The sequence below is a fragment of the Acinonyx jubatus genome, chromosome E1 (assembly GCF_027475565.1).
Source record: "Acinonyx jubatus isolate Ajub_Pintada_27869175 chromosome E1, VMU_Ajub_asm_v1.0, whole genome shotgun sequence".
Lineage (NCBI taxonomy): Eukaryota > Metazoa > Chordata > Mammalia > Carnivora > Felidae > Acinonyx > Acinonyx jubatus.
Genome location: NC_069397.1, coordinates 37,294,755 through 37,320,746, shown reverse-complemented (window position 1 = coordinate 37,320,746; position 25,992 = coordinate 37,294,755). Strand labels below are relative to the sequence as shown.

Sequence of the window (25,992 nt, the reverse complement as noted above, 5' to 3'; positions counted from 1 at the left end):
CACCATTGACTTTTACAAGCATCCTTGTCCTAATCTCTCATGTCAATCAGATAGAATCCTAGAAAAGAAGTTCTACAGATGTTAGTAACATGGTAGAATTGTTATCATCCACTGAGCATCTGCTATCTGCCAGACACTTTGTGAAATGCTTTACAAATGCTGTTTCATGTAATACAACAACTTTCACGGTAGGTGGTAGTCTATTTATTATACAGATGGGGAAAAACCCTCAGAGAGGTTATATAACTTGTCCAAAGTCACAGTAACCTACATGGCATACAAAGTCATTGCTTTTTCAAATATACAACCCCTTTTATTATTGTGTAATTATTTAATTTTTTTAATGTTCATTTATTCTTGAGGGAGAGAGAGCCAGAGTGAGAATGGGGTAGAGAGAGGGGGAGGGCAGAGAGAGAGGGAGACACAGAATTAGAAACAGGTTCCAGGCTCTGAGCTGTCAGCACAGAGCCCGACGTGGGGCTCAAACTCAGGAGCCGTGAGATCATGACCTGAGCTGAAGTCAGACGCTTAACCGACTGAGCCACCCAGGCGCCCCTATTATTGTGTAATTATTAATAACATTAATGATTGCTGTTATTTTATGAGATCATACCCTAAAAAAATATGTTGGTCAACTTTGACTCCAGACATGAGCCTTTAAGGATTCAGCAATCCATTCACTCATTCATTTAACGACACTTAATTGAGCAACTATTGTGTGCCAGAATCTGTCCCAGGCATAAAGCACACAAAGATGACCTAAAGTCTCTAGTATTATGCAACTCACATGGATACAGACAAGAATACAGGCAACTTATAAAACAGCGTGATAAGTGCTATAATTCTAATTAATCTAAACATTGATATATCCTTCAATAAAAACAAAACAGCACTGTTTCTGGAACTGGACAAGCTGACTTTAAAAGTTCACTTGGAAGAATAAAAGTGTAAGAAGAGCCAGGGCATTCCAGAGAAAGAGTATTGAGGGAGAAGTAGGCATACCAGTCATTAAAAAAAAGTTATAATAATGAGGACAGTTTGGTAATAGTATATGAATAGAGGGATTAATGAAATGGAATAGAGAATCCAGAAACACACTCAGATACGAATGGGAATACACTATATAATAAAGGGATATTTCACACCAGTGGGGAAAATACAAGATTATTCTGTAAAGCGTTGAGGCAAATGTGTAGCCAACTGGAAAGACAATACACACAAATAAATTCCAAATGGATCTGAGACATAAATATTTAATATAAAATTATAAAGTTACTTGCAGGAGGGGCGCTTGGGTGGCTCAGTTGATTAAGCGTTGAACTCTTGATTTCAGCTTGGGTCATGATCTCACAGTTCATGATTTTGAGCTCCACGTTGGGCTCTGCACTGACAGTGAGCAACCTGCTTAGGATTCTCTCTCTCTCTGCCCCTCTCCTGCTTGCTCTCTCTCTCTCTCAAAATAAATAAACTTAAAAAAGAAGGTACTTGAAGGAAACATGAGATAAAATAACTCTGATCGAGGAGGGTATAGGATGGTGGGTGACTTTTTTACTGCATTGCCTTTTGCATCTTTTAAAATGTATTTATAATGCATTAGCTATTTAAAATATGTTAAGAGTGTTTGGCCAGGGAGATAAAAGTTTTCCTGCCAGAAAACAGGTAGGAAGTCTCATGAGGCTGGAGAGGTTAAGAAGGGACAGGTCATGAAGGGCCTAGATATGTTAAAAATATGGACTTTAGGGGCCTCTGGAGGGCTCAGTCGGTTGAGTGTTCTGACTCTTGATTTCTGCTCAGGTCATGATCCCAGGGTCATGGAATTGAGCCCTGGCTGGACTCCACACTGAATGTGGAACCTGCTTAAGATTCTCTCTCTCTCTCTTCCATTTGCTCTCTTTCTCCCTCTAAAAACAAACAAATAAATATATGGACATTATAGTATGAATAATGCCGAATTATAAAAGGTTTTAAAGCATGGGGATTGATACAGCGTTTTGCATTTTAGAGAGATCACTCAGTATAAAGTCATGCATAGATCCGGAAGGGATAAAACTTAAAGAAGGGACATAAGAATTCTCCCAGAGGAAGGATGATGGTAGTCTGAACCAAGCTGGCGGTGAATGGTGATAGAGAGGTGGATAGATGTGAGAGATGTTTAGCAGTGAGGATCTTGTTGACTGATTGGATGTTGGGAGGGGAGGGAGAGGTCTTGAATGATGCCAAGATGGAAGTGGTGGTAATAAGGGATAAAAGAAGTGGGTTGGGGGAATACAGATAGGTTAGATAATAAGTTCAGTTTATGTGCCTCCCAGATGTCCAACTGGAAATATCTAACAGCCAGGCTTAAAAACCTGGAGCTTGAAAGATAAATGTGACTGGAGGTAATGAATTTGGGATCCATCAGTTTATAGATGGTAACTGAAGCCCTGTGAGTAGATGAGATCACCCAGTGAGAGCATTTAGTGTGAAAAGACCCAAGACAGAACCTAAGAGGCTAGATGAAGTAGGAACAAAATGCTCCCTGAGAAGGGATTACAGAAGAAAACAACACTCTAGAGAGTGGTGCGGAGAAGTCAAGTGAAAAGTATTTTGATGAGAGTGTGATGAACCGCCCCGCCTTAGGAACGACGCCCCTTCCAACGTAAACCAAGGGAAAGGAAAATGGGGAAGCTGGCATTTTAAAGGTTTGGTGCAGGGAGGGGCGCCTGGCTGTCTCAGCGGGTAGAGCACGAGGCTTTTGATCTCTCAGAGTCGTGAGTTCGAGCCCAGGTTGGGGGTAAAGATTATTTGATAAACAAAAAATAAATTTATTTATTTTTTAAATAAAGGTTTGGTGCAGGGAAGCCGATGGAAGTTCGGTTCGATGCTTTCTCCTTCTTTCAGTAAACTCGGCCTGGAGTAAGGGAGTTGACCCTGCGTGGAGGTTGGAGGGGAGTGCGGGCTATTTTTTTTGGAAAAGGCCGCTGCGGGGAGGTGTGCCCGGGCGAGGAGACAGACGTAGGCTGGTCGGCGCTGGGGCCCTGCGGGCAGAAGCCCGGTGCGGCCTGCGGAAGAGCCGGGAAGACAAGTCGTGGCGCGCTGCCATGGCAACAGGACCGCGGGGCACAGCCCGCGGGCGACTGGTAACTGGACCGAGCGGCGGCGTTTCAACACAGCGCTCGCGAAAACGGGTGAGGTGCCAACCAAGAGGCCCAAAACGCGACGGCAGGCGCCGCCAACCTGGGTGTCACTGGCCGTGACTCTCACGCTGCTGCGCGTCAGAGTGCGAAACGTCATCATCCCGCGACGCCGACGCTGTAATAGGACGCCCTCCCGGAAGTGGGCTCTAGATCTGGCAGTCGAAGTGGCAGCGGGTGGCCTCCGAGACCAGATCCGGGGAGGTCGCAGCTGAACTGTTTGTCTACGTTTCCTCCGGATCCCTCCTGAATCCTCCAGGTCCGCGCAGAGAGGAAACTTCTCCGTCGTCATGGGGGGCGGAGATCTGGTAAGTGTGGGAAGCCTGGGCGGGAGAGGACTGAGCGGGAGACCGACCGGGTCTGGGGACGGAAATTGGAGGGTGCGGGAGTGGGTGACCATGGCTACACAGCCGTGCTTTCGCGAGAAGGGAGCCGTAGCCTTGGAGAGGGGACCGATCTCTGGGGCCACGGAGGGACAGGGTGGAGACTTGGAAAGGTGTGTGAAGCGTGTCGCCAACGGTGGCGGCAGGTGTTTGCGTTGTTTGTTCGCGGGGACTCTCCCGACTGGAAATTCTGGGAGGGGGTGGTGGTGATGGTGGTGGTGGTGGAACCATGCTTACGAAAGGAGGCAGATATCGAGTCACGCAAGCTTTACTTTGTATGTCTTGTCTTGGGACACTTCTCTCTTTCTCAGCTGGGAGTTCAGTCATATTTTGGACTATAGTAGGAGTGGTTTGTGCCCCATTCTCTTTGCCCTTGAGCCGTATCCAGGGGTCTGTTTTAAACCTGAAGAGATCTTCTTCATGTCCACCTTTCTGACTTCCACTCCTCGTCAGTGCTTCATTCTGATCTGTAGTGACAGAGCTTTCTTCTGAATTTATAGCACTTAAATATAAGTGATGTGGCAATTTCTCTTGAACTGCATAGTTCATTTGTAGGGTGCTGAAGCCCCCGACGGGGCAGAAGACCCACAACGGCATGGTGCAAGGTCAGAAAGATGCTAATCTCTTTAAAGTGTAGCTGATTGAATCAGCAAATAGATCAATTCTACCTATCCAGTATCTGTATTAGAGTTTGTTAGGTGTCACTGATTAGAATGACACCTAATTCTAATGCTGAGTGTGGCTCGATCCCATGACCCTGGGATCATGACCTGAGCTGAAATCAAGAGTCATATGCTCAACTGACTGAGCCACCCAGGCACCGCTTTTTGTTTTGCTTGTGTGTGTGTGTGTGTGTGTGTGTGTCGGGGGTGGGGGGATGATGGCCCTATGCATTGTAGGATGTTTAGCAGCATTCTTGGTCCCTAGCCACTGGATACCAGTAGCACTCTTCTCTGGATGGGGCAACCAAAAATGTGTCTGGACATTGTCAAATGTGGAGTGCATGGGGGGGGGGCAAGATCACCCATGTTAAAGGAGAGAGAGGAAGACCAGTAGGCTAAGGCCAGGGATGGGGTGGGGACAGGGGATTGAGTGACCTGATGAAGGGAAAGGAAGGACAAGGAGGAAGAGAGAAAAGAAAGAAAAGAGAGCCCTCATTGACGGAATACCTTCTCCATGCCAGATACCTTGTGTTGGTTTTCTCATTTAGGCCTCTTAACCGGTCTCCTGGTCTCCAGTCTCTGCCGTCTCCAATCCATTCTTCACCTGATAGCTAGTCATGCCTGCACTGTTTAGTGTTTCCTACTGTCCACAGGATAAAGCCCACTCCATTAACATGGTTTATAAGGCCCTTATTCTATTGCTTTCTTAGTTGGTTTTGTTGATTTCATCTTGGACCCCCACCCCCCACCCCCACCCCCCACCCCATCCCCCTTCATCCGCTTGCATGCCATCTTTAGCCACATGAAATCATCTGTGCTGTGTTCTTTGTTGCCGCTGGGCCTGCGGTTGTGTGTGCTGTTCCCTCTGGAAATCTGCCCCCACTCTACCCTGCTTCCTACATCACTGGGCTAAATTATAATTGTCCTTAGATCATCACTGCTTCCAGGAAACCTTCCCTGGTTGGGAAGCTGAACCAAAGTAGTGGCTTATGGGGAAGCGGGAGAGGAGAAGCATTCTTGAAGTCCGTCAAGGTGTAGTGCGAAGGGGAGCTCAGAACCAAGGGGAGAGTCCCAGGAAGGAAGGGTGAAAGAGGTACTCGGTGGGGTTGTAAACCACGAAAGGTTGGGGTTGTAAACCAAGGTGAAGGCAGGTTAAGTGGACTCGAGAGAAGGAAGATTGTGTTCGTGAAAATGAAAGGTCCCCTGCCAAAGGCACTTGAGTTCTGTTGCCTTTTAGAGTTTACCTTCCCACCTCTCTGCCCATTCCCCCTTTACTGTCATCACTAACCCTTAGTTCAGGAATGGCCCGTGGAAGTCCGAGTCGTGTGCATTCCGAGTGAAAAGTGTTCAAAGGGAACCCAGACAAGGCCTGAAGGCTCACATACTTGAACAGAACCCCTGGATGTGTGGGAGATTGGTGGGGGCCAACCTCACCGTTGCGAACGATGCCTTGCCCCTAGATGTCTGCCCTGGCACGAACAGGGAGCAGAGGGGTCGGTGGTGGTGGGGCCCACGCACCCACTGGCTCCCCGCATCATCTTCTCCCTCCTTTCGCCACCACAGAATCTGAAGAAGAGCTGGCACCCCCAGACCCTTCGCAATGTGGAGAAGGTGTGGAAGGCCGAGCAGAAGCATGAGGCTGAGCGGAAGAAGATCGAAGAGCTGCAGCGGGAGCTGCGGGAGGAGCGGGCCCGGGAAGAGATGCAGCGCTATGCCGAGGACGTCGGGGCCGTCAAGTGAGGGGGCAGCCGGGGCTGCGGGGAGGCGGCGGGGCTGTGGGTGTCCCAGGGTGCAGGGCCGGCCCCCAGCGGCATCATCCTTTGGCTGCAGACCTGCTGGTTAAGAGCATGGGTTTGGAAGTCGGCCCGGCCTGAGCGCTGAGGCTGGCTTGGGGTGTCCTGGCCTCACTGTGGCACCAAGAGCAAGTTCGGGGCCTCGGTGACCTCAGTAGGACCAAGGAAGGGAGAGTGTCCAGTTCCCAAGGTTTGTGGAGGATCAACTGAGATGACACCCAAAGGGCCTAGCGCAGGCCTGGCTTGTGGCAGGTGATCGACCAATAACCAGGCCTGAGGATGATTGCCCCCCACCCCGCCTCTCGGGACGTGTCCAGGTCTCAGACCTGCTTTTGTTTGTTTACGTACCGCGGACTCATTTCAGGGGCGCAGTGAGGCCTCGTGGAGGGAGGCAGATGGTGCGTCTGTCAGCAAAAGCTACGTGAGCATGGACAGTCCCACCACTCGGTTTTACCTTATTTCAGTTTCCTCTTGTATAATATGGGATAGGAGTAGCAGATAATTATCAGGCTACCTGTCTCATAAACTGAGGTGGGAGGGCATGAGAAAAATGCAAAGCATAAAGCGTACAGCGCGTTCTTAAGTTTTGCGAGAACAACACAGAGCCAGAAATGGGGTAATCGGCACCGTCTCCTTGTTCATTCTCCTCGTACGTTTGCCTTGCTCGCGTCCTTGTGGGCAAGTCCCCGGGGTGCCGTGTGGCATACTCTCCCCACTGGGTATCTAGGGCTCTTCCTTAATACTTCATGACAGGGTCTGTGACATTCAGGGTTGTGTGTGTACGTGAAACTCAGTTTCACTTCATGGAAATGGCATTAGGGACATGGTGCCCTGGGGACGTTCAGGATAATGGATTGGGGAGAAGGCCCTTCTGACTCAAGTATGAAACTTGGAATGTTTTAAAATAAATAAGAGTTTTTAGGGGCACCTGGGTGGCTCCGTCCCTCGAGCACCCAACTCTTGGTATCGGCTCAGGTCATGATCTCAACGGCTTTGTGGGTTCGAGCCCTGCCTTGGGCCCTGCACTGACAGTGCGGAGCCTGCTTGAGATTCTCTCTCTCCCTCTCTCTCTGCCCCTCCCCCACTTGCGCTGTCTCTGTCTCTTTCAAAATAGATTTTTTTAAATTTGGGAAAAAAAAAGAATTTTAGAATTTTTAAATACAACAAAATATGACATTAATATATCCAATGAGATAAGGGGATGAAGTTTTATGTTTTTTGGTACCGTAGACACGCCTTAAATTATTTTACTTTATATGCTCTATGTAAATTAAAGCCTATAAAGCAAAAAAAAAAAATAACTTTTTTTTTTATAGAGTGAGCAAGAGTGTGTGGGGGAGGGAGCCGAGGGAGGGAGAGAGCGAGAATCTTAAGCAGGCTCCACCCTCAGCACGGAGCCCGAAGTGGAGCTACATCCCACAACCCCCGGATCATGACACTGAACTGACTAAGCCACCCAGGTGCCCCTAAAAATTTTTTTTTTTTTTTTAGGTAAATTCTGCCCCCCATGTGGGGGCTCAGACTCACAGCTCTGAGATCAAGAGTTGCATGCTCTACTGACTGAGCCAACCAGACACCTACGTTATAATTTAATGCAAATAGGGGCACGTGGATGGCTCAGTTGGTTAAGCAACCAACTCAGCTCAGGTCATGATCTCGTGGTTCATGAGTTCAAACCTCGCGTTGGGCTCATTGCTGTCAGTGCAGAGCCTGTTTTGGACTCTCTGTCCCCCCCTCTCTTTCTGCCCCGCTGACTCTTGCATGCTCCATCTCTCTCTCAAAAATAAGTAAAAATTAAAAAAAAATGTTTAATAAAAACTAATAATTGAATGTAAATAAATTTCACACATTCAAATTAATTCCTGGGCAGCTTACAAAGTGAACACACATTGTTCTATGTGAAATTTTAGACTTTGTGAACCCTTGATTTTCAAACAGGTACCAATTTTAGATTCAGTACTCACTAGTCATAAGAGTTTGCTTTCCCACTAACCAAAAGTAAAAAAAAAAAAAAAAATGTGAAATTCTCTCTCTTTTTTTTTTTTAATTTTTATTTTAAAGTAATCTCTACACCCAGCATGGGGCTCAAACTCACAATCCCAAGATCAAGCACTGCATGCTCTTAGGACGGAGCCAGCCAGGTGCCCCTTGAAATTTTTATTCAGCAAAGCATTACACATCATATGCCTGATGTGTCTTATTTACTCCCCAACAAACCTGTGAGGTAGGTACAGTTTTATCCTCATTTTACAGGTGAGGACACCAGGGCTCAGAGAAGGTGCTTGGCTTTAGACCTGGGGTTCAAATCCCTGTTGCCTGACTCCAGAGCTAGTGCTCTTAACCATCATGTTGATTATATGGCCTTTCAGGAAAGTGAGCTTCCTAGAATGTTCTAGGCAACACTGATCTTCCTACTCAGACTTCCTTAAGATCTGAAGTGGTCTGCCTTTCACAATCAATTCTTTTTTTTTTTTTTTTTCGCCCCAGGCACAGAAATCCCAAAGGAAATGGTGGCCATGTTTCACGGTTATTTGCCCTTTGTCCTTGACCTTCTAAGCACTTATTATATATTTTATTTTAATGCTATTGGACATTTACTTTAGTCACAAATACAGTCCAAGGGTGGATAAAGAAATGTATTCTCTCTTTACACCTCATCCCCTTCCCCCCGTGTGCTAAATGTCTCTTCATAGCCTGTTTGGCCATAGTTATCCTATGGTTTAAAAACAGACTGTACCTTGGTCTTCCCAAATCCTTCTTGAACTGCAACTTATTCTGTTAAAGAAGTCCTGGGAAAGAAGTCCTATTGGCATTGTCCATATAGTCTCCAATGGGGAGAGTGGTCACTGGGTTGAAGGCAACTGGGAGGAGTCTTCAACAAACTAAGGACCATTGAGAAACCACACAAAAGCAAAATAAGTCAGTCAGAGAAAGACAGATATATCCTATGTTTTCACTCATATGTGGATCTTGAGAAACTTAACAGAAGACCATGGGGGAAGGGAAAGGGGGAAAAAGTTACAAACAGAGAGGGAGGGAGGCAAACCATAAGAAACTCTTAAATACAGAGAACAAACTGAGGGTTGATGGGGGGTGGGGGAGAGGGGAACGTGGGTGATGGGCATTGAGGAGGGCACTTGTTGGGATGAGCACTGGGTGTTGTATGGAAGCCAATTTGACAATAAATCATATTTAAAAAAAAAGAAACTGCACAAAAGCAAATCTTGTCAACCAGATACCAGCTCATCCAGTTAATCCTTGGATCACCCATCACAAGGATGGATCACAACCATGGCCGCTGGTCCATTTCTTGCTGCCAGTGTGGCTCCTATCAAGGCCGCGCGTGTGATGGCGTTTCAGAGGCCTTCGTTCCCTCTATCTTGAACCACACAACAATCGATCGTGGAGAACAGACCTCTCCAAACTACAAAGCTACCTCCCAACTGCGGAGGCCTGATTTTAATAGCTGTCAAAGTCTCCTGTAGTCGCTGGGTTACTCCAGCTGAAGAATGGCAAGAACCTTTCATTGCTCGAAAGACTCCACTCCCTGCGGCACTCATTGGAAAGGCCCCACCACAGTCTCCCACAGTTCGCCAGGGCACGGCCCTGTCTATACTCCTCCATCTTGACTCCAGTGGGGCGAGTGAGGCTGGGCAAGCTGGGTGGAGCCCGACCCCAGTGGCCCACAGTCAGTTTTTAATTATAGACCAGAGGGTTTCTCAAACCGCTCCTTTCCACAGGAAAAATAAAAACAAAAACAAATCTAAAACGAAAGCATTGTGACCCTCCATTGTTGGGTTAAAATATTCTTATTAAACATGTCCAAAGACCTAACTAGGAAGACTTTCCTTCTGCTCATAGTTGTTACGTAATCGCAAACAAAAATAGATACGCCAGTTTGGAAAAGCCATATTCAAAAAACATTGAATTTCATGTTACAGGGAATACTGCTTTTGATGAAGCTACTTAGCCGCTCGCAGTGTAAACGTGCCATCGGCTGCTGCGGCGCATGCGCTTAATCTGGCGTGCCTTTGCCGTCTTTTGTGGGAAGGTTCAGTTCTCCCACCATTTTTTCCCCCTCAGAAGCACAGGGCCATGTTTGTTTGGCAAATACCAGACATGACTGACATTACTGATACTGATAACTCTCTTTTGGCTTGAAAGCATAATTTCCTTCTTCACTTATCTCTGGTCTTTTCCCATCATCTTGAGTTATCTCAAATGTGGAATTCCTGCTTGTGCCCACGCTCCAAAAGACACCTCGAACAACCGCACACGTGCTCCCTGAAACTGTTCTCGGTCACGAGGTGATGCAGAATCTCTTTATTGTTTCAGATTATCCTCAAAATGAAAGCATAACATAAGGACTTTGTAAAGGAGGCTTGAGAAGCCCTGAACAAAGGTCCGTGTCTCGGAGGATACTTTCTTCACAGAAGTTGCTCTAAGTGTGGAGGAACGATCTCTCCACGAAATGGCGAGCTCCATGCCGGCAAGCACCATTTCTTCTCATGTGCCACGAGGAGCACAGCGTTTAGTCCCTACTAGGTGCTTGGAGAATGAGTCGTGCTCTTGCCAGCTGCCATCTCTGCCTCGTGTTGGGGTTGTGTGTGTAGGTCTGCAAGAGCCCTACGCTTCCTTTGATTGTAGTTTTTTTTGTCTTGACCTAGGAAAAAAGAAGAAAAATTGGACTGGATGTATCAGGGTCCTGGTGGGATGGTGAACCGTGATGAGTACTTGCTGGGGCGCCCCATTGATAAGTACGTTTTTGAGAAGATGGAGGAGAAGGAGGCAGGCTGTTCTTCGGAGACAGGACTGCTCCCAGGTTCCATTTTTGCCCCATCCGGTGCCAATTCCCTCCTCGACATGGCCAGCAAAATCCGGGAGGACCCGCTCTTCATCATCAGGTACTGGCGACGGGCCGGGGAGGGTTTTTTCATAGTTGCTCAGCTTTCCAGTCGGTTTCCTCTTGACTTTGGTCTGTTCTGTAAAAGGATTTGTCTCCATTTGGGCTTCCTGATGTTGGGAAGGAGGCTCCATCAAGTGTGTCTTATCTAGGCCGTGTGGTAAGAGATGGCAAGTAGACCAGGGCAGACCAGATTTATTCATTTACCTTTGGCCCTTGAACAAAAAATAGGATAGAAGCAAGGTAAGGGGTACGTGGGTAGCTCAGTTGGTTAGGGGTGGTTTCGGCTCAAGTCATGATCTCGTGGTTCGTGAGATTGAGCCCCACACCAGGCTCTGTGCTGACAGTGCGGAGCTTGCTTGGGATTCGCTCTCTCTCTCTCTCTCTCTGTCTCTCAAAAAATTAAAAAAAAAAAAAAAAAGATGAGAAAGGCTGGCAGCTTCTTGGAAGTTTGGGGATATGTATATCGTGGGATAGGTGGGTGAACGGGCCTTCTACCTACCCCCCGGCCCTCCTTTTTTGTTCAGCCAAACCCTTTAAAAAGAATCTGCCTCGAAACCCTAATGTGTAATGTATCAAAGTGGAGTTGCATTTTGCCATATGTATAAATGTTTGGTTTAATTTGCAGGATTTTATTTCAAGTGGATAGGTTGAACATTGAAAAACCTTTGTCATTTATATTTCTTCTTTTGAAAACATTTTAAAGTTATTTACATATTGGGGCACCTGGGTGGCACAGTCGGTTGAGCGTCCAACTTCAGCTCAGGTCACGATCTCACGGTTCGTGGGTTCGAGCCCCGCGTCAGGCTCTTGCTGACACCTCGGAGCCTGGAACCTGCTTCAGATTCTGCGCCTGTCTCTCTCTCTGCCCCTCCCCAACTCACACTCTGTCTCTCTCTCTCAAAAATAAATAAACATTAAAAAAATTTTTTTTAATAAAAAAATAAAGTTATTTACATGTTAAAGGTATTGCATAGATATATATATAAAGGTATTGTATAAAAATTTATTTATTTTGAGAGAGAGAGTGTAAGCAGGAGAGGTGCAGAGAGAGAGAGAGAGAGAGAGAGAGAGAGAGAGAGAGAGAGAGAATCCCAAGCAGGTTCCGTGCTAACAGCTCAGAGCCCGACCTGGGGCTTGAACTCAAGAACTGCGAGATCACGACCTGAGCTGAAATCAAGAGTCAGACGCTTAACTGACTGAGCCACCCAGGCGCCCCACCATTTTGTTAGCCTCTTAATTAATTAAATTGTGGTAATTGTGTTAGCTGTGCTGACAGGTTCAGAGCCTGGATCCTGCTTCTGATTCTGTGTGTCCCTCTCTCTCCGCTGCTTCTCCACTTGCACTTTCTCTCTCCCAAAATAAATACGTTAAAAAAAAAAAAGGTTTTCACCTTACAAAGCTGAAACTCTTTACTCATGAAACAAGAACTCCACATTTCCCCTTGCCCCAACTCCTGCGAACCACCATTCTCTTTTCTTTGAGTTCTACTACTCTAGGAACGTCATATAAGTGAAATCATACAGTAGTTATCTTTTTGTGGGACTGGGTTATTTCGCTCAGTATAATGTCTTCCAGGTTCGTCCATGTTATACCGTGTATAACATGTCCTTCCTTTTTAAGGCCGAATAATATTCCGTTGTATACATTTTGTTTGTCTCTTCGTCTGTCGATGGACATTTGGGTTATTTCCACTTTTTGGCTATTGTGAATAATGCTACTGTGAACATTGATGTACAGATATTGTGCACATTATTTTATAAGCCTTTTTTTCACCTAATTATATATAGCAAGCATCTTTCTACGTCCCTATGTTTCTATAATACCATTTTTTATGTCGATATTGTGTGGTATACCATAATTTTTTAATACTCTCTTATTAGTTCCCTAATAACCTGTTTCTGAATTTTCATTGTTATAATATGGACGACTCTGTAGGGACCTCTTGATTATATCCATACAGTAACAAATTCTTGGGAAAGAATTGGTTAAAGAGTGTGCATGCAGTGATAAGTATTGCCAAATTGTCTTCCATGAAGGCTGACCAGTTTACCCTCATGAATAATGAGAGTAAGACTCCTTTTTGTTTTTTTAATTTTTTTTAATGTTTATTTATTTTTGAGAGAGAGAGAGCAAGTAGGGGAGGAGCAGAGAGAGAGGGAGACGCGGAATCCGAAGCAGGCTCCAGGCTCTGAGTTGTCAGCACAGAGCCTGATGCGGGCTTGAACTCACAAGCTGTGAGATCATGACTTGAGCCCAAGTCAGATACTCAACTGACTGAGCCACTCAGGTATTCCCCATCCTCATTCTTATACAACAGGGAGCCAGTGTGGACTTGCCCCACACCATTCAGTCCCTTCTGCAGATTTGAGGAAGAGTCCTGACTTCCACACCATCATGTAGCTTTTAACACAGGTCCTGTCTGTGTGTATTTGGAAAAACGATTGCTATATGGATGGTCTTGTGGAGAGTACAATGAATGACTTAATCCCCTTCCCCAAAGAGATAGTCATGATTTTTATAATGTTCTCTTTCTCTTTAGGAAGAAGGAGGAAGAGAAAAAAAGAGAGGTGTTGAATAATCCCGTGAAAATGAAGAAAATCAAAGAATTGGTAAGTAGTGCATCAAGTTAGGCACCAAGAGTGCCTTTTAGCTACTTCTCGTGAGAACTACTCACCATTCATTCTTACCTTGTGAGAGGGCAGACAGAATGGCTTTTACATTCTGGCTTTTAGAGACCTTCCCTTGGTGATTTTATGCAGTCTTCATTATCGAGCTCAATTAAGCTTATCTTCTCTTTTATTTTTTTGATTGGAAGAGCACCATGTGATGTCTTTTTTTGTTTGTTTGTTTGTTTAGAAAAAGGGGAGTATGGGATAGGCCTGTGCAAGTCCTAATCACACAGTGTGTTCAGGGGATCAGGTGATATCAAGCCTCGAGGGCCCATTTGTCATTCACGTGACATATTCCGCGATTGTGTTTTGGATTAGTTGGCAAGGAGAATGGAAAGCTGGATCCTGCGGTCCCCGATTGCTTTCGGTGTTGCTGGGAGTTCCTCTGACAGATTGGAAATTCCCAGGCACCGGTTCTGGGGATGGTTTAAAAATACAGATTCCTAGCCCCACTCGCCAGAGATTCTGTTCAGTAGTCTAGGGGCTGTTTATGCACCCCCCAAGGTAAGACTCGCCCCCTCTTGTTGGTGGGGAAACTCCGCTGGGGTCCTGGGCCTCTGTAGTCCCAGAGGACGAAGTCAGGTAGTTTCGGGCGTGAACCAGGCCCCTCGGAGGGACCGACAGGAGCCTTCGTGATCTTGCATGGTTATGTTCTGGGTGTTTTGTAGTTGCAGATGAGTCTGGAAAAAAAGGAGAAGAAGAAAAAGAAGGAGAAGAAAAAGAAGCACAAGAAACATAAGCACAGAAGCTCAAGTAGCGATGGCGGCAGCAGCCAGGATGAGCGCAGCCGGGGGAGGTGAGCACGTGGGGGCGGGCCTCCCTCATTGACTCATTCACTCATTCATTCCCCACGTAGTCACGGCTGCTCTAGGCGGGGAACTGCCAGGCACTGGGGTTTCAGTGGTGAACGCTCATACGTGGGCCCCGTGCCCACAGAACTTTGCCATCTAGCACCAGAGTTCCTTGGAGGTCTTGGCATGGCCCCTAAAGGGCTGCCCGTAGCCTTGTAGGTCTTAGCTCAGACATCCTGGCTGTGACTTTCGTCTCAGGTTATGACTCCTCCAAGACCGAAGTGGGTTTTATGTAGGCCTTTTTTTTTTTTTTTTTTTTTTTAATGCATTAATGGGCCCATCTGGGTGCATTCTGTGTGCCTTCTCTGTGGGAACAGTGAGCATTGTCACCGCTGACTCACTCTTAGTCGCTGGAATAGCAAGCAGCACGAGGTGAGAGGAGAATGTGTTCAGGCGGTGGGGCTGAAGAGCCAGGCCCACGTGTTTTCACAGGAAAAACATGACTGTGCTGATGCATCTTCCAAAGACAGTCCAAAGCGAGAGCCACGCTCCCAAGTAATAGAAGAAGTGGGGAAGGTCACGTTTGAAGCAGGAGGAGGCGTGTTTTAGCACGAGACATTTAAACTGGACCTTCATACGTTTTCTTTTTCAATGAATGTGTGTTTTAATCTCTTAGAGCTCAAAAGAAGACGGCAGATTCTTCCCCTGTTTTGTCCAAAGCCCCTGGATACGGCTTACAGGTAAGGGTGTGGGCGTCTCAGAGGGAGTGACTGTGGACCAGGGAATGCGTTAACTTGAGAGCCTTTTTGGACAGAGAGCATTTCCAGCAGCCAGTCAGGCATCACATGGGAAAAAGGGAGTTTGGGCAGCCAAAGCGGGCACCGCTGGGGAACTGGCCCATTCCTTGTCCTTGAGCCTCCGACCGGGGCTGGGGGCCCTCTGAGTGGAGAGTCTAAACCACCAGTGGGGCCTGCAGGCGTTCTGCCCATCTCTCTGCAGATAACTTACGTGAAATGCAGGCATTTTAAGCTTCAAGGTTGATGACTTTTGACAGATGGACATCCCTCTGGATCCCTTTTTCCCATAGTAGGTTTAACCTTAGGGCCTGTTCTCCACGCTCTGTCTCTTGCTCCTGCTCAGGCTTTGGTGAAGTTCCAAGCCAGTGGAGGTGACTGGGTGGGTACATTCTCTTAGGGGACTCTGTAGATAACTTTGCTAAGTTTGTGTGGTTCTCTGCGGTAACTGTGCGATGGGATCGGTACGCCCACTTAGCTTCGTACAGACCCTCATTGCTCATTCATTTCCTTGCTTCACTGCATTTCCTCCTGAGCTGCACATTTTCCCCCTTTTCTTGGTGCTACAGATCAGGGACTCCTACCACAGCCAGGGACTGCAGAGTCCTCTGACGGCCAAGCAAAAGGGAATGCACGGGTTGAAGAATTATTCCAGGTCCAGAAGCTCCTCCCACTCACCTCCCAGACACGCCAGCAAGAAGAGCAGCAGAGAAGCAGGGTCCCGGGACAGGAGTTCTCGATCCCCAGGCAGAAGGTCACGGTCCCCAAGGCCAAGCAAACCGTGAGTGTAGGAATTCACTGGGAAATGGCTTGTAAGGGTGGGGGTTGCTCACCGCAGGTATTTCTGTTCATTCGTTTTTCCAAACGCCTTTGCTTTATTTCCTTTACATCATTTTCCCCCACCGCTATGTAAAGCTCAGTCCCCTAGAGCTACATATTTATATATGTAGGCTCTTTGGAGTGAGTTTAGTACCAAATCTTCTGTTTCTTTAGGTATTTGTTTTTCTTCCACCTCTGCCCTCTGTTCCCTTCAATTTGGATTGCAATTCTAAGACTGTTAGCTTTTCTTCCATCGTTTGAGGGACACGATAAAACCCCTACCTTGAAAAGGCTTTTCTCCTTTCTGCCCTCTGTGTGTCTGTCCCAGGCACAACTCTAAGGTCAACAGGAGAGAGAGAGGCCGCACTAAGAGCCCATCGCCTAAAAAAGAGGTCTATCAAAGGCGCCACGCTCCTGGATACACCAGGTGAGTCAAGAGCCCCGTAGGTGAACTTCAGACTCTGCGGGCCTGAGTCTCGGAGTGGCTCAAACCAGGGCAGGTGGATAATCTAAATCACCTTTTCTCTTTCTTTTTTTAATTAAAAAAAAAAATTTTTTTAATTAAAAGAATTTTAACCCAAACCTCTCTCTTTGAGAGAGAGCTAGACAGTGCGTGAGCAGAGGAGGGGCAGAGAGAGAGGGAGACACAGAATCCAAAGCAGGCTCCAGGTTCCCAGGTGTCAGCATAGATCCCGACGCGGGGCTTGATCTCACAAGCCGTCAGTCAGATCGTGACCCGAGCCAAAGTTGGACGCTTAACCGACTAAGCCACCCAGGCACCCCTACATCACCTTTTTGCCAAACCTGCTTTTATTCTTCATGTCAGCTTTTTTTTTTAATATTTTATTTTTTATTTTTGAGAGAGAGAGAGAGCGTGAGCAAGGGAGGGGCAGAGAGAGAGAGGAAGACACAGAACTTGAAGCAGGCTTCAGGCTCTGCACTGTCAGTACAGGGCCCAACGTGGGGCTTGAACTCACGAACTGTGAGATCCTGACCTCATGAGCTGAAGTCAGATGCCATCCAGGGGCCCCTCTTCCTGTCAGCTGTTAACAGTCTGTCCCGCCTCCCTACACTGCGCACACTGAAAGGACAAAGCAAGAGTTTTAACTTGATGAACAATCGATTAAGCGACTGTCTCTGGACATCTAAGCATGTTAATTCTCTCAAGAGATTTCCACCGAGAAGCTTTTCTTGAGAGAGTGCTCCTTTCTTGAGGCACCAGCTGAAGGAGAAGCAGGGTGCTCTCCTTGAGGGCTGACACCCTAAGATGGACTCCGTGTTCACGTTGGGTGTGTAGTGGGTCAGACGGAACAGGGACATAAAGCCCTGGGACCTGAGGGGAGTTGGTTGTGCCCATGAAAGGCTGTCCCTAGGGGTCCGTCTTGCTCTTAGAATTTAGAGGAGCCAGGCAACTCTTGTGAACTTCCTTTTACTGCCCAAATTGGCTGCACGTTCGAATCACCTGGGAAGCATAAAAAAGAAAAAATCGGGGCGCCTGGGTGGCTCAGTCGGTTAAGCGTCTGACTTCAGCTCAGGTCACGATCTCGCGGTCCGTGAGTTCGAGCCCCACGTCGGGCTCTGGGCTGATGGCTCAGAGCCTGGAGCCTAATTCAGATTCTGTGTGTCTCCCTCTCTCTCTGTCCCTCCCCCGTCATGCTCTGTCTCTCTCTGTCTCAAAAATAAAAATAAACTTTAAAAAAAAAAAAAAAAGAAAAAATCCCGTTACCCAGCTACACCCCAGCCCTACCACATCAGAACCTCTGGGGGTGGGCAGCCAACGTTGAGAACCGCTGAGAGTCTATACCCACCTCTTTTATTCACTGTGTTAAAACAGAGGCAGACCCTACATGTCCCTTGCAACTCTTAATTGCCCGACTCCCTGAGTCTCCAAGGAACAGAAACTTTTAAAAGGTTTAGTCTTGACTGACAGCCTTTAAAAGTATGTTATATATTTCCCTGCCTTCCCAGACAGAGTATGTTAGGTAGAATTTGACCTATTATCAGTTGGCAGTTTTTCAGCTGTGCTGTAATTCATGCTGCTCTTAGGGTAGATACTCGTGAGTGTAAGTATTTGTTTCTGTGTTTTAAGGCTTGTGGGCGGCAGGCTTTTTCAGATCCTGCTTTGTTTTTCTCTCTTTTGCCATCTACCATCACTTTAAGTTTATGTATTTATTTTGAGAGAGAGACAGCATGAGCAGGGGAGAGGCAGAGAGAGAGGGAGAGAGAGAATCCCAAGCAGGCTCCACACTCAGCACAGAGCCTGATGCGGTGCTTGAACTCAAGAACTGTGAGATCATGACCTGGGCTGAAACCAAGAGTTGGATACTTAATCGACTGAGCCACCCAGGTGCCCCTCACTTTAGTTTGTTTTATCTTATCAGCCTTCCTTACCTCCCTTTCAATTTGTGTTGAATTTTGTGACGTAAATGGTTTAGAGCCCTCAAGACCTCTCTTCCCCAGGAGTAAAAGCACAGAAACTTTAACGCATAGACTTTATGATTTCATTGTCTGTTTTGGTTTGGTGTTCCAAGTGGTCAAGGTTGTTTTATGTACTTAAGATGATGCTGAATTAAGAAAAAGAAAAATTAGGGCCATAATTGAGAATTCTGTGAGAACTCTTTCTTTTGTGTATTTTAGCTGGTGATCTACAATGACTTTCTTAATGGCTGAAAAGATGAAGGTTCTCTTTTATAGTGAGATGCTCAATTTAAAGTAATTTTTAGGGGCGCCTGGGTGGCTCAGTCGGTTAAGCCTCCGACTTCGGCTCAGGTCACGATCTCACGGTCCGTGAGTTCGAGCCCCGCGTCGGGCTCTGGGCTGACGGCTCGGAGCCTGGAGCCTGCTTCCGATTCTGTGTCTCCCTCTGTCTCTGCCCCTCCCCCGTTCATGCTCTGTCTCTCTCTGTCTCAAAAATAAATAAACGTTAAAAAATTTAAAAAAAATTAAAAAATAAAGTAATTTTTATGGGCCAAGACTGTATTTTTTCTTGTAAAAAATTTTCGGGGTCTTTTGGGATTCCCATTTAATTAATATTAGTTTTGATTGCTTTTGAAATTTCTTACAGGCAACACAGCCCTTTTATAAGTTAAAAATCTATGTGCTCAGAACAGACCAAAAAACCACTACTATGATGTCACACCCCAGAAATGCCTAAAATTCCTTCTATTGGGCTTATAAATTGCCCAGAATAAAAGTGGCTACAGGCAATAAAAAATAAAGCTATTACTCTTATATTAATTACTATTATTTTAGAGGCACAATTACTGTTATTATCGAGGCTTAAATTATTTTGATCAGATAATACCCCTTAGAGATACATTTTATTTTATTTTATTTTATTTTATTTTATTCTATTCTATTTTATTTTATTTTACATTTTATTTATTTTTAAAGAGAGAGTGAGCACAACCGGGAAAGGGGCAGAGAGAGACAGGGACACAGGATCTGAAGCGGGTTCTGCGCTCTCAGCACAAGCCTGATGTGGGGCTCAAACTCACATACCGTGAGATCATGACCTGAGCTGAAGTTGGACACTCAACTGACTGTGCCACCCAGGCTCCTAATTGTTATTATTTTCTTTATTTTTGAGAGAGAGACTGCAAGTGGGGGAGAGGGGCAGAGGGAGAGGGAGATCGAGAGAGAATCCCAAGCAGGGGCTTGAACTCACAAACTGTGAGTTGATGACCTGGGCTAAAATGAAGTCAGAGGCTTAACCGACTGAGCCACCCAGGCACCCCTAATAATACACATTTTTAAAAGTTAAAAACTATTAAAAATCTTCTCACAAGAGGTGCCTTGTGAGACCCAGAGCCTGCTTCAGATTGTGTCTCCCTCGCTCTCTCTGCCCCTCCCCCTCACACTCTGTCTTTCTCTCAAAAATAAAATAAATATGAAAAAGAAAAATCTCACAAAAACTACCAGTTCCTTGCTCTGCCTGACCTCACTTCCAGTCATGCTGCCTAGTGGCAAACACTTTCAGCTTTTTGAGTGGTTTCTTTTGGCAGCTACCAGTCTCTAAAAATATGCACATGTTGCTGTCTCTTAAGTCATCAGTTTTATGTATGTATGTATGTATTATTTATTTATTTATTTTAAGATTTGATTTTTTAAAGTAATCTCTACCCCTAATGTGGGGCTTGAACTCACAATCCCAAGATCAAGCATCTCATGTTCTACCAACTGAGCCAGCCAGGCACCCCTTAAGTCATCAATTTTATCTATCTATCTATCTATCTATCTATCTATCTATCTATCTATCTATATTTGTATCTATTTACTTATTTATTTATTCCTATTTATCTATTTATTTTTAAGTTTACTTATTTTGAGAGAGAAAGAGCACAAGCAGGGGAGGGGAAGAAAGAAGGGGAGAGAGAGAGAGAGAGACAGAGAGGGAGAGAAACCCAAGCAGGCTCTGCACTGTTAGCACAGTGCCCGACACAGGGCTCGAACCCACAAACCGTGAGATCATGACCTGAGCCAGAGTCCAGAGCTGGGCGCTTAACCGATAGAGCCACCCAGCTGCCCCTTAAGTCATCAATTTTAGACATTAGGTATTTTCTTACTATTGGAGTAAATGAGCTCTTATACACTCCCAGTCCCATATTTCTTCTCCCTCCATTTATTCCATTAGGTAAATATCACAGTTTTTGGTTTTGTCAATAAGTGGATTCATGTTCTTCCATTATGTAAATATTGTTCATCGATACTTTTCATCGCCAAGCAGAATATTGAGGTTATATCTCTTTTCTTGTATGAGTTTCATATTTTTTCTAGGGTCAATATTTGCCTCTTTCAGTTTTGACTTACGGATTTTATTTCTGCGAAATGTTCTTGTATCATTTCTTTGATAACTTCTTTGTTCTCTCTGATTTTTCAGAGCTCTTGTATGTTCTGATTGTTCCTTTTTAAAAGCCTTTCTCGGGGTGCCTGGGTGGCTCAGTCTCTTGAGCATCCAACTCTTGGTTTCGACTTTGGTCATGATCCCAGGGTTGTGGGATTGAGCCCTGCGTTGGGCTCCAAGCTGAGCCCGGAGCCTGCTTAGGAGTCTCTCTCTCTCTCTCTCTCTCTCTCTCTCTCTCTCCCTCTCTCTCTCTCCGCCTGCCCCTTTCCCCTGCTTGCAGTCTCTCTCTCTCTCAAATAAAAAATTAAAAGCAAGTAAAACAAAAGCCTTTCCCATTTCAATGATGTAATATCTTTTATTTATCATCTCTGAGTGAGATTTTTAATCACTTTTTGTTGCCAATTTTAAATAGTTTTATTTAAGATGAATTGTACATTTTTTAAAAGTTTCGTGGTTTATCTTTGTTAAGTTCTCTTTTCCTCTTCCTTTGGTCGCTTTCATGTGAGAGGCTTTCCTGAAATGTTTGGTGATATTTCACTGTCTCTTGATAGGCATTAAAAAGCTGAGATCACTGTATTGTGTATGGGCAGGGCTTGTCTACTGGTGGAGATTGGTTTTTTGTACTGGTTTTTAGCTGGGGACATTCTTATACCCTCTGGTTACCTTTGGTTCTCCTGTCAGGAACCATTAAATTTTTGTAGAAGAAAAAAAAATCCCCTCTGGTTGCCTGACCAATGGCTCTAACTCTGGCTGCTGGCATTTTGGGACGTTTGGCTATGCCGGATACCTGTGCAACTTCTGATTTCCTATCTGGTTAATTCTTCAGACACTACAAGAAACGTCTCCCCTTTGGAGGGTCTCCTGTATTCGTTTGGGAGAAAAATCACTGGCCTCCCCCAAGTTAGGCATGAGGTCCCAGGGTGTCTTAATTGCTTCCCATACAGACTTTAAATCATTCCCTTTGTTTTCAGCCTTGCTGCCATCCTTCAAAGTACTGGATGCCTGCAGTCCTTGAGCCTTTCCTGGATTTTGCTTCTGATTAGTATTGGGCACTTTATTTATTAAAAAAAAATTTTTTTTTTAATGTTTATTTTTGAGAGGGAGGGAGACAGAGCACGAGCGGGGAAGGGACAGAGAGAGAGGGAGACACAGAATCCAAAGCAGGCTCCAGGCTCTGAGCTGTCAGCACAGAGCCCGATGCGGGGCTCGAACTCACAAGCCGTGAGATCATGACCCGAGCCGAAGTCAGACATTTAACCAACGGAGCCACCCAGCTGCCCCCTAGTATTGGGCACTTTAAAGGGATTCAGTTTTCTCTAACCTGTTAAAGTAGTTACCACTTCTTTATCCACTTCCATCTTCCAAAAATTTTTAGACATCTCTTATCCAGTGTCGTCTCCTCTCCTGTTCTCTTTGTGGTTTTTTTGAAAGGGAGCATTGCCATTTCACTGTAGACAACCGAATGTCAAGTTTTAGTGTCTTAAGTTTGTTTCTCAAAATTTGGCTCCATTTATGTATGTATGTATGTATGTATGTATGTATGTATTTGTTTTAAAGTTTTATTTATTTATTTTTCAACTTTTTTTTTTTTTTAATTTATTTTTGGGACAGAGAGAGACAGAGCATGAACGGGGGAGGGACAGAGAGAGAGGGAGACACAGAATCGGAAACAGGCTCCAGGCTCCGAGCCATCAGCCCAGAGCCTGACGCGGGGCTCGAACTCACGGACCGCTAGATCGTGACCTGGCTGAAGTCGGACGCTTAACCGACTGCGCCACCCAGGCACCCCTATTTATTTTTAAGTAATCCTTATGCCCATTGTGGGGCTTGAACTCATGACCCTGAGATCAAGAGTCACATGCTCTTCCGACTATGCCAGCCAGGCACCCCTTATTTTTTCTTTTAAAGGGGGATCTTTCATGGGGTACCTGGCTGGCTCAATCTGAAGAGCTGCGACTCATGATCTCGGGGTTGTTAAGTTTGAGCCCCACGTTGGGTATAGAGATTACTACAAAAAAATAAACTTAGAGAGGGATCTTTTTTTTTTTCTCTAAAGACTTTATTTTTAAGTAATCTCTACACCCCACATGGGGCTTAAACTTACAACCCCAAGATCAAGAGTCGCATGCTCTACCAACTGAGTTAGCCAGACACCTCTAAAGGGGAATCTTCCAAATGGGTACATCACACCCATTTGAGAAGCAATGGATTCCGATTTCTCATATTGTTAAATAGTGATTGAGCTCCTTCATCACCTCCTCTTCTTGCTCTGACTTCATTTTCAATGAGTGCCAGGAAAGACTTACCTATTACTTTTTGAGGTTAAGTTGAATTGACTTGAATTCTTCAGGCATCTGGCTTCTGGCTTAGTCCTAAAGTGGTATACTCATGGGCTGCGTCCATGAATTTCTAAGCATTTCCAGTGGGTAGATGGTAGATGTCAACAGTCACATGGCTAACTTAGTCCTCCATACTTCGATAAGTTGTTGAGCAAACAGTGGAATATTTTGTTTTTTGGGGGGGAATATTTTGTTTTTAATGTTTCAGAATAATCACTCCAGGGATTATTGAGAGAGTATGGAATCCTTCATTACAAGTCTTTGAAATTTGGATGAAACCACCTGACCCAAGATGTTAGGAAGGAACGAAACTCATGCTGAGTTTGGCCCTGGGTTGGGCATTTCCATGGAGAGAGCAGTGCGATGGAGAATCTGGGGTCCTACCTGATTTCTGTTCTCCCTGAAGTGTTTGGGTTTTTTTGCTGGGAGAGAAGTAGACCTGATGGTTTTTGTGTTCAACAGAAAGCTCTCATCAGAGGAACTAGAGCGAAAACGGCAAGAGATGATGGAAAATGCTAAGTGGCGGGAGGAAGAGAGGCTAAACATCCTCAAGAGGCACGCTAAGGATGACGAACGGGAGCAGAAGCTGGAGAAGCTGGGCTCCCGAGATGGAAGGTTTATCCAGTGAGTGCATCTTCCTGCTGCCTAAAGGCTTTCATGGCTATGGTTCCAAGGAGGCAATTGGGCAGCTGACTCACTCATCGTGTTCCTGGTGTTTCTGTGACTATGCAGAGAGAACGGGGAGGTCAGCCTCGAAGCCACCTTTGTTACTACTCCCAGCATCTAGCCAGACAGTGGGATGGTTTTGATTTGAGGAGAGGAGAAGTGAATTAGTATTTTCATTGAATCTCCTTGCCTTCCATTTAAATAAGAGTTCATGGCTCAGGGGGCCTTTTTCCTTTTCTTTTTTTTTTTTCTTTTTTTCTTTTTTTGCATGAACAGGGGAAGGGCAGAGAGGGGGGGGTAGAGAGAGAATCCCAAGCAGGCTCCACACTGTCAGCACAGAGCCTGACGTGGGGCTTGATCTCACGAACTGTGAGATCATGACCTGAGCTGAAATCAAGAGTCGGATGCTTAACTGACTGAGCCACCCAGGCGCCTCTCAGGAGGCCTTTTTCCAATGAGGCTTTACTTACTTTCCAAAACAGATAAATTTGCCCTTAGGGATATTGGTTTAAAGAATGGAGTTCCAAATGGACTCACTCCAAAGTTATCTACATGGGCTTAAAAGAGCTTGTATTTCTACATGGGCTATATGACTGGCAACCCGTTTCTTCTAATTCTGCCAAAGAGTTGACCAGCTGACAAATATTTGTAACTCATATTATTCTCCTCTCTTCTGTTCCTAGTCGCATGAAGCTGGAGAGTGCATCTACCTCCTCCCTGGAGGACCGGGTAAAACGGAATATCTACTCTCTGCAGAGAACCTCAATAGCTCTGGAGAAGAACTTTATGAAAAGATGAAAACCATCCCCTCTTTTGTTGGTTTTCCTGAATTTTCCAGGGAGGCTGCTGATCCCTTAAAAATTCTCTTTATAAGAGTTCAGGTGACTTCTTCCACAGTTGTCAAACCACCACTGTTCAAAGTGACTCTCCTCCAGCGATTCCCGAAACAGCTCACTTCCTTTAAGAACCAGTGTGACTCGCTTTATGGGACCCTCAGTAACTTTTGCTGGGTGCTGAGTGGGTTTTGACTGTGTTTTTAATGAGTGGGCACTGGACCATGTAGGTGTGAGCACTTGCCCTGCCGTGGAAGGGCTGCTCCCTGTGGTCGTGATACTGATTATGCCACTTCTTTCCCACCCGTGTAAACTGTGTGCCTCGGTATAGACCGGACCTTTCAGAAACCTCCCTCCAGAGTCACCCAGGTAGATGGCGCCTAGTGGGGTAAATGAACATTTACTGGGTTTAGTAGATAATGGGACAGAATGATGTCTGCTTAGGGCAGAGCGAAGGGGGTGACAAAGAATCTGGAAGGGAAAACAATACAAAAAAGCACTGAATGAGCTGTTGAACTATTTGGACTATCTTTTCAACTGTAAAAGTGTAGTGTGTATGTGTATAAATGTATAATTTTTACAAGCTTTTTAAAAAGTTAGCTTTGTGAGAATATCTTGTTCGGTAAGTGACTTTACTATGTCATGGAAATGTATCTTGTTATCGAGTAATACGGTAAGGCAGGTCAGCTTTTTTTTCCCCTCTGAATCCAGCTAGTTTAGGAGAAGCCTGGGTTTGTAGATCGGATCTAGTGTATCTATCCTTTTACACTGCTTATAGTCTCCCATGTGGGCAGTGCAGTGGTGAAGTCAAATGATTTTAGGAGTCAGGACCAAATTACCAGTGTGCTCCCACCCTGGCTCTTAAAAGAAAATAAAATGGAAGCTGTTCCTTTCATGGCTTCCTTTTTATCATGTAGTAATCTTATTACAATGCTAAAATTTCAGGAGGTGTTTGCTACTAATTTTTAGTCAGGTATTAAAAAAAAACCCAAAACTCATGGGACCAGTCTCCTGTCTTTACTCCTTCCCCTTTTCTATTCTTTTACCAGAAGCCTTTCATTTGACCCATGCAGTCCTAGGCCCTGTTGACCCACACATTAGCTGGGCCAGTTCCTTGTTCTGCCAATCCCTAATTCTGCTTAAAACGACGTTGGATTTATATTTTTGAGCACTTACGATGCCAGGCACTGCAATACTTAAAGCCCAGTCTTTCCCCAGAAAGAAACGTACACTTGTTATTCATTTAATCACCTCATCGTGCTTCTCTATGCTAGAGTTAATTATGTCTTTTATTTTATTACTTGGTAATAAAGGCTACATT

The 25,992-nt window shown here is 45.4% G+C and overlaps 1 protein-coding gene across 1 annotated transcript; it reads left to right on the top strand.

Moving 5' to 3' along the window:
* Positions 1-3,258: 3,258 nt before the first annotated feature.
* Positions 3,259-24,713, top strand: CWC25 (CWC25 spliceosome associated protein homolog). Its single transcript, XM_015078592.3, has 10 exons — positions 3,259-3,481; positions 5,782-5,954; positions 10,679-10,915; positions 13,457-13,526; positions 14,255-14,382; positions 15,054-15,117; positions 15,741-15,952; positions 16,319-16,417; positions 23,635-23,796; positions 24,522-24,713. Exons 1-10 carry the CDS (start codon positions 3,464-3,466, stop codon positions 24,634-24,636), a joined length of 1,278 nt encoding a protein of 425 aa, XP_014934078.1. The 5' UTR covers positions 3,259-3,463; the 3' UTR covers positions 24,637-24,713.
* The last annotated feature ends 1,279 nt before the right edge of the window (positions 24,714-25,992 follow it).

Excerpts from the sequence above, each read along its gene's own strand:
- CWC25 (XM_015078592.3), top strand. Across the intron at positions 13,527-14,254 it reads TGAAGAAAATCAAAGAATTG|TTGCAGATGAGTCTGGAAAA; the intron begins GTAAGTAGTGCA and ends GGTGTTTTGTAG. Across the intron at positions 23,797-24,521 it reads CGAGATGGAAGGTTTATCCA|TCGCATGAAGCTGGAGAGTG; the intron begins GTGAGTGCATCT and ends TTCTGTTCCTAG.